The 11,233-nt window shown below is 40.9% G+C and overlaps 1 protein-coding gene across 1 annotated transcript in view; it reads right to left on the bottom strand.

The window, feature by feature from the left end:
- Positions 1–919: 919 nt before the first annotated feature.
- vps35 (VPS35 retromer complex component) overlaps positions 920–11,233 on the bottom strand; it is a 35,094-nt gene continuing 24,780 nt past the window's right edge. The window contains exons 13-17 of the mRNA XM_028473630.1: positions 8,237–8,359; positions 7,966–8,145; positions 3,961–4,200; positions 1,797–1,940; positions 920–1,710 (exon numbers count right to left, since the gene is read on the bottom strand). Of these exons, the coding sequence (XP_028329431.1) occupies positions 1,531–1,710; positions 1,797–1,940; positions 3,961–4,200; positions 7,966–8,145; positions 8,237–8,359 (867 nt within the window). The 3' untranslated portion in view covers positions 920–1,530. The remainder of the gene's footprint in view (positions 1,711–1,796; positions 1,941–3,960; positions 4,201–7,965; positions 8,146–8,236; positions 8,360–11,233) is intronic.

Here is an 11,233-nt window from a genome sequence, read left to right as displayed (position 1 = left end):
ATACGTTTTGATTTCATTCAAATTAGGTGGATTGATGCCGGGTTGTGACCTCTATCAAAGTGTTGAGTTCCATACGGATCTGATCAAGAATGTTGATTTGACAGCAGGTTGAAGTTTGCCGATTGGCCGTTTTCTAAGGTCTGCGCTACATTCAGGAAATAATGATAATGGGACAAAGAACAGGTGATTATATTTTGGTGGTGCTCTGGCTTACTAAAAATGAGAAAATAACACTTGTGGATATCTTGTCATAGGTTCTCTCAGACAATTAGCTCAATGTTGACAGATAGTCATGGTAACAAAGCGCAATGTTGACTAGTAGTCATGGTAACACAACTCAATGTTGACAGGTATTCATAGTAACATAGTATTAGGTAGTACTTCAGCTGACTCAGCATAATGTGCAAGGCGAATTGCTGACGTTTTTGTTCTCTTTGTTTTAGACATGTTAACATCCACAGGCTTATTGTGACCTGCCTTGTTTTCACGAAGGCAGGTCAGGAAATTGTAACATTTGGCGAAAGCCTTTTTTTTTATAACTCAGTTACAGCCATTGCTCACTGAGGACACCTGCTGGTCAATATTTACGGGGTGTTTTTTTGGCAGAGGTCTGCGCTCTCAAGAGCTTTTCTAGTTCAGTATATTTTTCTTATATTGTGTGAGTTGCCATTAATATTTAGTGTTATCATTTTTAACTAACATAACATTTTAAATGCTTTCATTTGTTAATTTTTCACTCTCAAGTACTCCCTGTAGTGCCATCGCGTACCCCCATCCGCAAAACATTGGCTTACATAATAAAAAAGATATTTCCAATGGATGTCGTTCCAATGACCATCTGTGCATTATGTGGTGATTTTTTGTTATTGTCTTAAGCCACCAAAAGTCACTGTATTGTTAATTATTTTATTTCAGTAGATGACAGTGATAAATTCTTTTAATTTGCATTTATCAGATTTACAAGTAGGTTTAAACATGGTTTGAAAAGCAGAAGAAAAAACAAATCCCTCCGTCTCCAATCAACAACAGCAGCTAAGAAAAAGAAATCAAAGTATGTGATACATCAGTACAAAGTGTGTATGTGTAGAGCCAACACACAGGCCTCAGAGAGCGCCTCCATCAAAAAGGTGGGATTCATAATCATCATCAAAGGAGGAAGAAGAGGATGAGAGCACTCGTCAAAGTCACCAACAAACAGGAATGTGTGGAGAAGAAAAAAAAATAAAATAGAGGAATTCTGTAAAGAACAGGAAAATATTTGAATTGTTTTGGAGTTTCTGCAGATTGAAGTGCGACAAGAAGTGTCCAACGTTCCTCTGATGTGACAGGAAGTGAGTCCCTGTGTGTGATTCATCACTTCATGCAGCTAAACATCCACTGAGAGAGAACGTGTGAGATTAAAGCAGAGCAGGACAGACAAAGGATACAAGGAGTGACTTTAGCTCTTCTGGACATTGACTTTTTATTTCTGGCCTACAGAGTAACGTGTGTGTGTGTGTGTGTGTGTAGGTGTGTGTATGCTGCACTGCTTCAGAGGACCAGGCCCTCGTAGACCGGCCCCTCTGACTCTGGGGACTCTCTCTGCAGACGCAGATGCTCCAACGTATTGTGGAAGTGTTTGTTGATTTGCTCGGTCTCTTCACTGGCCTCCAGATTGGGGAGATCCTCCCTGACCTTCTGGATCAGCTGGTTCAGGACCTGCACTGTAACCTGAAAGACAGAACCAAGGAATAAATCAGCACCCGCGCATGTACAGTATGTTGACCGTGTGCAAGGAGTGAGAATGTGTCACATACAGCGTCGTTCTCCCGCTCATAGAAGCAAACGTATCTGTTGAGGATCTCAATAAAAAGCTGCACTTGCAGAGACGGGTCCATGCACTGGTTTGCGATCTTCAGCGCTTTCTTCAAACACTCCATCACCCGCTTCCCGTCACGGATCTGAAGGTGCAGCAGGAAGAAGAGGAGGAGGAAGGGTGGTGAGAGATTTAGCAGGTTTTTCTACAATCACTACAATATTTTCAGGCACATAGTCCATTCTATGGTATGCAGCATATATATATATATATATATATATTTCACCTCTGTCTTTTTAAAAAACTCCAAGCTTGTCTGGCAAACCCATTAACACTCCCCCTTCAGTAATCAAACACGCAAGGATGTTCTTTACTTCTGTCTTTCTGTGTGCTGTATTTGGCTACTTTCTACATTTTGAATGGTTATGAAAGTGAGGAATGCTAACGTACGGTCGGAGGAGAAGTGATCTCTCCCCTGGCCCGCACACACGCACGCTGCTCGCTCTGAAGTAGTACTCCAGAGTAGGGATCGCATCGTTTTTTAGTGTCAGTGTACTTATTAATCCACTTTAAAACTCTCGTTTTAAAGCAGTCATCTGAAAAGCGCCTGGAACAAACATAGCAGATCTTTTTGGGACGAGGGCCGCTTCCAAAGAAACTCTAACCATTGTTGACAAATTGTTTCATCAAAAACAGGGCTGTTTTCTTCACATCAAAAAATTAATTTTCTCGCTGAAGGCATTTTGAAAAACTAAAGGCAGGCAGCTTCTACAATGAGCAGAGTAGATTTATCGACACGCAGTTATCTCTTAGCTGTTTGCTGTGACTGCAGCGGTTTTGATGGAGCTGGAAGTGGGGGAGGGGTACAAGTTTTATTTATTTTTTATTTTAATGCATACATTAATGAGTACAGAAAACATAAGCCATGGGTTTCTTACAAAAGTATTTAAAAATAGTAAATGAAAAGCTAAATCTGTGGAGGCTGAACTAAGGAAGAGAACATAGGAGGGGGAGGGGCCTCGTCCCCTCGAGCTAAACAGCAGGTAAATGAATGCTAGCAGGAGATTTAAATTTTACTCAAAAATACGTAAATCAATCTGAAAAACACCGGAGGTATGTTTTTCAGGAGGAAATGACACACTAACATGATATAAAGCTTGAAAAAGTTATTTTTACTTTATACTCCCCTTTAAAACTTCAGATGCTTCAGTCTTTAACCACTATTAAACTATTCAGTATAAAGGTGAGGCTTTTATTCATAATCAACTATCTGGTTGGGGTCAATTACATTTTTCAAATACAATTACGTTTTGCTCAATTACAACTTAATTATGATTACTGCCATATCTTCTAATTACGATTAAAACTTAAATATTTTTTCTCCTGAAAGTCAGTTACAATTACATTCTCAATTACTAAAGTTCAGTTACAACTAATCAGAATTACGCAGCCTTTAATAAATAAGCCCATAAAACATGACCTTCCTCTTGTGTTAGCTTTCTGGTAGCATATCTTATGATAATGGTTCAGTGTGACCCATGTCTTAAATCAGCTGTAAAATACACTACTATAATCCATCCATCATGTTCCATAATCTAGTTTGTTTTTCATCTCTTGTTTGCCTTGTTAGGATTCCTAATCAGTGAAAATATTGGTATTAATATTTTTGTTGGTGGCATCTGAGCCTTTTGTCTACTCCTAGATTTATCTATATATTTTTTTAAATGCTAAAATTATCCTAAAGAGAAGTGACAGGTAGTGGGAAAAATTGATCTGAAACACATTTTAATAATTATTAACTAAATGAGTGTAAGCCATAGAACTGTAACATGGTTCCACAGGTTTGCGTTTCATGAAATTATAGATTACATTTTTTAATAGAATTTCCATGCCAATTACGATTACAAAGTAAATTATCTGAACCTAATTACAATTCAATCACGATTACAACAGCAACAGATTTTTCAAGTTACAAATACAAAAATATTAACATCATAATTGTGATTAATTATCAATTGCGCAATTACAATTTTAATTGACCCCAACCCTGCTAACTCTTAATTTAAGGAGTTATTACTTTCAGGTTGTGTATATTTTGCTTTTAACTGTAGTTTCCCTGCAGGAAACCATGTTATCTTCAGTGTAGATTAAACACACACACACACCTCCTCCCCGTTCTTGTCTGTGCTGCGTCCGGACCAGAACAGATGTGCACAGATGCTGACGGCTCTGCACTGGTCGGGCTTCTTCAGCAGCTTAGAGGCAGCCAGTGCACACTGCGTCCTCAGGGGCTCGTGGTTCTCCTCGCTGAAACATCGCATTCGCTCAAACGTGCCGATGATCAGAGTGATGGCTGCCAGCTGTGCTTTGGAGTCACTGATCTCATCCTCATACAAAGAGAAGGCCTGATGGAGGGGGAGGGAGAAAAAAAACAATGAATTAAGACATTTTTCATCTGACATGAAGGGATGAGGTCTTTAAATGAAGACTTTCAGCTGAAATGATTAGAAATAATTACAACACTCCATATCTAGTGACTTACTTCAAAATGGGAAACTGTTAATTACCTTTACATGTTGGGCTACACACCGCAGTACACTGTCACTATGTTCACACTGCAGGTCTTAAAGCACAATTCAAATTTTTTTTGTGTGATCTTTCATATTACATAATAAATGCGTCTTCAAAACAGTCAACTGAAGTGACGCATGTGCAGAAATGGTCCTAAGGTGACCCATGACCCCAGAGTGTTTATTAAGGGTGTAACAATATTCAGATCTTTATAGCAGCGGATAAAAGCTGTTAACAAGCTGTGAGGAGCTTCTTTTTTTTTTTTTTTTAAATAATATTTTATGTATTTTTTGTTTGAAAATATTATTATTATTATTACCAGGTAGGGCTGGGCGATATGGCCTTTTATAAATACCGCGATATTTTTAGGCCATGTCACGATACACGATATATATCTCGATATTTTGCATTACCCTTGAATTAACACTTTGATGCACAAAATCACACCAGTATGATGATTCTATATGTCTACATTAAAACATTCTTGATCATACTGCATTAATATATGCCAATTTTAAACTTTCATGCAAAAAAGGGGATATCACAACTAAGTCAAAGTTGACATAACTGTATTTATTAAACAGTGAGTGGCTCAAACATAAAATTGTCAACAGAAAGTGCACGTTCTGTGCAAAATTGTCACAGAGACATTTTAAAACAAGACATTAGTGCAGGATGCAACTCACATGGCATTTCAAAACACAAAATTTAAGTGCACTTTTTGTACATAATGCCACTACAATATTTTAAAACAAATAGTGCCCTTTTGTGCATGTTGTCATTAAGATGACATTTCAAAACAACACTAAATTTAAGTGCACCTTTTGTGCATAATGCCACTAAGATATTTATTAAAAAAAAAAAAAAAAAAAAAAAAATCAAAAAAAAAGTCCGCGAGTTTAACGGTATGGTCATTTTCAACACCGCACAGACTACAAGCTGCGATATATCGAGTATATTCGATATATCGCCCAGCTCTATTACCAGGCAGCACTTTACAACAGTATAGTATTTAAAAAAAAAAAAAAAAAACAACTTTATTTTCATATTCTGTATAATGTTAAATACATTGTTGGTTTACTAAAGTTTTGAATGAACAAGCAAATTTCTGTTTTACATTTGCAGTGTTTGGAATAACGGCGTTTAAAATAACGGCGTTATGCAACGGCGTTTGTTTTTCAGTAACGGGGTAATCTAACTAATTACTTTGTACGCCGTTAAAAAGCCGTTATCGTTACTGAACGTTAAATGCGTTGCGTTACATGCATTGATTGAATAAACTGTGATCCGAAAGCATCCCTGGCTTCTGACTTGGTCGGTTGATCCGTGGTTTTAAAAATGTGTCTTGTCATTTTTATGCTGACGATATCCAGTTGTACTGCTCCTTTAATGACTCAGAATTTCACTTTTTATCAGAGTTCTTAGATTGTATATTCTGTATCAAAAACTGGTTGTCATCAAAATATCTCCAGATAAATTCAAACAAAACAGAAACTCTGATCATTGCTCCTGATAAAAAGATCCCTCTGATTAAAAACTCTCTTGGTGATCTGGGCTCATCTGTTAAAACCAGCCTCAGAAACCTCGGAGTTGTTTTTGATCAGTCCATGTCTTTGGAGGGACATTGTCGTCTGACGAAAAACTGTTTTTACCACCTGAGAAATATCTCTAAAGTGCGGCATCTTTTATCAAAATCAAATCTGGAACTGGTCATACACGCATTTATATCATCTCGTATTGACTACTGTAATTCTGTTTTTACTTGTTTTAATAAGTCGACCCTAATCAGACTCCAGATCGTTCAGAACGCTGCTGCCAGACTTTAAACTGGTGCTTCTCGAACATCCCACATCACCCCATTCTTGCTACTCTGCACTGGCTTCCAGCTAAGTTTCGCATAGAATATAAAATTTTAGTTCTCACGTTCCGAGCATTACATGGTCAGGCCCCTAAATATATCTCGGACTTGTTGTGCCCCTACTCATCAGGGCGATGCCTTCAGTCTTCAGGTCAGGGTCTCCTAAAGACCCCAAAAACTAAATTTAAAACCAGAAGAGACCTGGCGTTCCAGGCTGTAGCTCCCAGACTCTGGAATAACCTGCACCAGTCTCTCAGGGAGCTCAACTGTGTGGACACTTTTAAAAAACTGCTGAAGACTACACTTTACAGAAAAGCTTTTAGTTAACTGGATTTTAATTTTTATTTATCCTTTAATGTTGCTGTTCTTATGTTTATGCACTCTTGTTTTATTATTCTATTGTGTTGCACTTGTACCACAACTCTGTACAGCACTTTGTGATTTTATCTGCAAAAAGCTCTTTATAAATAAAACTTACTTATTTACTGACTCAGCTGTTGTGAGGTGGGTTAAAAACAAGGTGAGCGATTATGATTGGCTAAGGTGACGTCCCAGCGCGCGCGCACGCGCACACACAACTTTAAATTAATTGTGGTCAAAGGCAAGAACGTGTATGTGAAGTGTTCATTATATCCAGGAGTGAAGACTTTGTCGACATCCGTTGTAAGCAACTCAAAATTAATGAAGCACCTCACGACAACTCACGCATCGAAAAAATGTGAATTATTTGACATAGAACAACTTTTTTTTTTTAATAGTAATGCAAATAGTTACTTTTCTTGGTAATGAGTTACTTTTATTATAGAGTAATTTAGTTACTAACGCAGTTACTTTTTTGAACAAGTAGTGAGTAACTATAACTAATTACTTTTTTAAAGTAACGTTCCCAACACTGTACATTTGTAACTGCTGTGCAGATCTGCACTTACTGCAGACAATGTGGACTAGTAAATTTTTCTGGCCAAAAATATGAAGGTCTAAACCAAGGGCTACATGCTGGAACTGTGGTGTACTTTTAGTTTGTTAAAAGCTGTTAGCTTATTTTTATGATATTTAATGTAGTTTTTTTTATGTTTTGCATTTTGTTCCATACTGTACCAAAAATTAACCGAACCGTGACCTCAATACCGAGGTACGTATTGAACCATAATTTTTGTGTATCGTTACACCCCTAGTGTTTATGGAAGTAAACATGGAGGCAGTGTAGGACTGCGTGTCATGCTGAGAAAGGTTCTTTCCAACACAAGTCAACACTTCATGACTTTAAAAAGAGTGAGAAAGAAGAGAGCCAGGTTTATAGCTCTAGCCGTTTGCCGTGATGCTGCTACATCTTTACAGCGGACTGTTTGGATGCAAAGACGTAGGAGTCGGATAGAAAGCGACTCGGCCATCCAGACAGCAGTCGCAAAGCAAAAAATTGGATTGTGTTGTTGAGCGTGTGTGCTCTCCACTTATGGAACTATTTTTGTTGGTGGAGCCAAATGATTAACTAAACAAACAAATCATAATCTCTATTGTTGTATAAAAGCAATGTCACACTCGAGATTGTGCTGAAATATCAGCACTGGTGTAATTATCTATGGCAGGAGGCCAAAAGCACTCGCTCTCATCTGATATTGCTTAAATAATATTAAGTTTCTTATTGAAAACAATTATTCATTCAATTTCACTAACTTCATATAAAAAAATTCTCCTCATTAAACTTACTTAACTGCTTATTTTTCACTTCCAATTATTTTACCTGTGACATGAACTCGTAGGCCACCGTCTCATGGTTCTCAAAGCCAATCTCTCCTGCTGCCAGCGCCCCCTGCAGGAAGAGTCGAAGCGGGAGCTCGGCAAGCTCAGCTTTGATAAGAGCACTGATGGTCTGGTGGGCGAAGGAAAATATCTTTTGGCACTTCTTCTCCCACTTGTCGTCCTGTAAAGAAACAAATCAGCAGTAACATCCCAAACAGGCAGAGCAGGAAGCAGGAAATAGGTGTGACGTGTGCGATGGAGAGTGCGCTCACCGTCGACGCGTTCTCCTTATATCTGAAGGCGAGCTGGTAAGCAGCAAACACCAAGGGAGGCAGCGTGTAGCGGATCCTTTGGTTTCCACCGGCACCAAAGTGTTTCCGAGCAGTGTTAAGAATCTGAATGTTCACAGATCAGAATGTTATACCTTTAGGAAGTCAAACTGTGAACACATAATGACGTAGAATAGAAATGTTTCACTAAAATGCATTAAAAGGGTAGCTGTAGTGGAGATGCATGCAACTAAAAATGTGTTTAATGTATCACCAAAAAAAAAAAGAAAAAAAAAGTGCAACGTTTAATTAAAAAAAAAAAAAAAAAAACACACATTAAAAGAACTTTTTAGAAAAAAATTATACCCTGGGGCATAAACTATGGGGAGTCGCCATTTTGGGCAGGATATGACGCACGTTAATTGATTCCTGTCAGCTGTTGCTAGGCAACAGTGTTCCGTTGAACTACAGTTTCTGAACAATGGTGGAGTGTAACGTCAATGGTTGCTATAACAACAAGGGAAAAACCTGCAGAAATTTTTCTTTGGCGTTTCTAAGCCAAATAACCACACTGAGGCAGAGTTATTCAGACGTTGGCTCCACAATATTGGTACAGGATACACACTTAAAACGTTTGTGGTTGGAGAAATCCGGTGGTATGCGAGGACCGCTTCAACCAGACGTTGTCCAGAGACTATTCCTTCACAATGAAGCTTGTTAGCGTACTTGTTCAGAGCACTACTACGTTTCTGCTTACAGGGGACACTATGTGTAGCTGTCATGGCACTAATTGCATCCCTACCACATTGCTATCTCTTATTTCCTTGTGGCTAAATGATAAACTCTGTCAGGTGAACCATCAGGTAGTGGAGCATCATCCCGTCAATCAACAGATATCCATTCACGCAGCTTTCATCTCAGTTCCTAACCATATTTGTGCACTTTCAACTCCTAACTACTCAGCCGTGACTCGTTTCTGCTGATAACAACAGCTCTGTCTGTTAGGCTAATTCTGTAGGCTGAGAGGGTGCAGGCAGTTGCTGAGAGAGGTGATATTTAATCCTCAACCTAAATTCTACACTATATCACTAAAGCAGTGCATACACACTGCTGCTTCACGGCAAGAGCTAACAGAAAAACTACACTTCCCACAATGTAAACAGACCTGTTGCGCCTCTACCTCCCACAATGCACCTTTTTTTAAAAAAACCACAGCCCATGCCAAAACAACATCAGTGCTTCACATCCTGACCAAAATGACGGCTCTCCATAGTTTATCCATCCATCTTTTTCTGGCATCTGGGGGGGCATCCTAATTAGGTGCCCAAGCCACCACATCTGGCTCTTCACAATGCGGAAGAGCAGCGGCTCTACTCTGAGCCCCTCCTGATGACTGAGCGTCTCACCTTATCTCTAAGAGAGAGCCCAGCCACCATACAGAGGAAACTCATTATAGCCGGTCATGACCATAAGTGAGGGTAGGAACCAAGATCGACCTGTAAATCGAGAGCTTTGCCTTTCGGCTCAGCTCCTACTTCACCACGACGGATCGGTGCCGACTCTGCGCTAATCCGCCTGTCAATCTCTCGCTTCATCCTTCCTTAATGGTGAACAAGACCCCGAGGTTCTTGAACTTTTCCACTGGGGGAAAGATCTCATCCTTCAACCCGGAGAAGGCACTCCACCTTTTTCTGGTCAAGAACCACGGACTCGGATTTGGAGGTGCTGATTTTCATCTCATTTGCTTCACACTCGGCTGCGAACTGATCCAGTGAGAGTTGAAGGTCACGGCTTGATGGAGTCAACAGGACCACATCATCTGCAAAAAGCAGTGATGCAGTCCCGAGGCCCCCAAACCGGACCCCCTCAACGCCCTGGCTGCGCCTAGAAATTCTGTCCATAAAATTTGTGAACAGAATCACTGACAAAGGGCAGCCCTGGCGGAGTCCAACCCTCACTGGAAACGAGTTTGACTTCGGCGACTATGGGCGTGGTCGCTGTCCCTGGGGGCGCTGCTCTTGGTGCTGCTTCTGTTCTGGGTCCTTCTGGCCTGGGGTCTGATCCCTGCTGGCTCTGGGCCCGCCAGCGAGTGCCCGCTGGCTACCCGTTCGGCGCGGCTCTGGCCGTCTGCTGGGCGTGGGCCTTGGCTCCGCTGCTGGGGCCTCGGACGGGGGGATCTCTGGGCCCTCCCCTCAGGGGTTGGGTGCTTGGGTGTGGGTGGGTGAAGAGTGCGGGATGCTGGCGGGGGGCCTTGGGGTTGGGGGTTGGGGTCGGCGTCAGGATGCGCTGGGTGCTCGGCTGCTTGGGGCTTCCTCGGATGTGTGCCTCTCAGCCTGGGATCTTGGGGGCGTCTGGGGGGGGTTGCTCGACCGTGGGCTCCCTGGCCCCCACTCTTTCTGCTGGCCTAGCTGCATCTGCGGGCCCGGGGCAGTTCCTGGGTTTGCGGTAGCGGTTTTTTGCACATACACTGGTATACGATGCACTGGCACGCCTTGGGATGTGGGATAAAACTCATACTGGGCTTAACTTTAGACACGTTAATCCCAAATACCTGCTTTAGGTACTACCACTCACTCATTCCCCCTGTCCACAGCCACCACCATTATAGCTAAGCTTCACACTTGTCACTATACTGGCTTGATTACACAACATAAGCACAATATATTCTACAACTTCACATCTCACCCTCACTGTAAAACAATCTATTCTCCCCACCCTTTCTATTTCCTACCTTGAGTCTCTCCTCCCTGCTCCCTTTCCCTCTCCACTTAGGTGTAACACTGCTCTCCCTTTTTATATCCTCCCTCTCATAAAAGATTTCTTACCCTTCCTTAGGGAGGGCTGGTGATGGTCACAATTAAGCAATAAAATAAATCAATTTATTTTCTAAAAAAAAAAAAAGAAAAAAAAAAAAAAAGGAAACGAGTTCGACTCACTGCCGGCAATGTAGACCAGGCTCTAATTCCGGTCGTACCGGGAACAGACAGCGTCTATCATGGG

Source organism: Gouania willdenowi, chromosome 3 (assembly GCF_900634775.1).
Source record: "Gouania willdenowi chromosome 3, fGouWil2.1, whole genome shotgun sequence".
NCBI classification, from domain to species: Eukaryota; Metazoa; Chordata; class Actinopteri; order Blenniiformes; family Gobiesocidae; genus Gouania; species Gouania willdenowi.
This window is presented reverse-complemented; position numbering and strand designations above follow the sequence as displayed.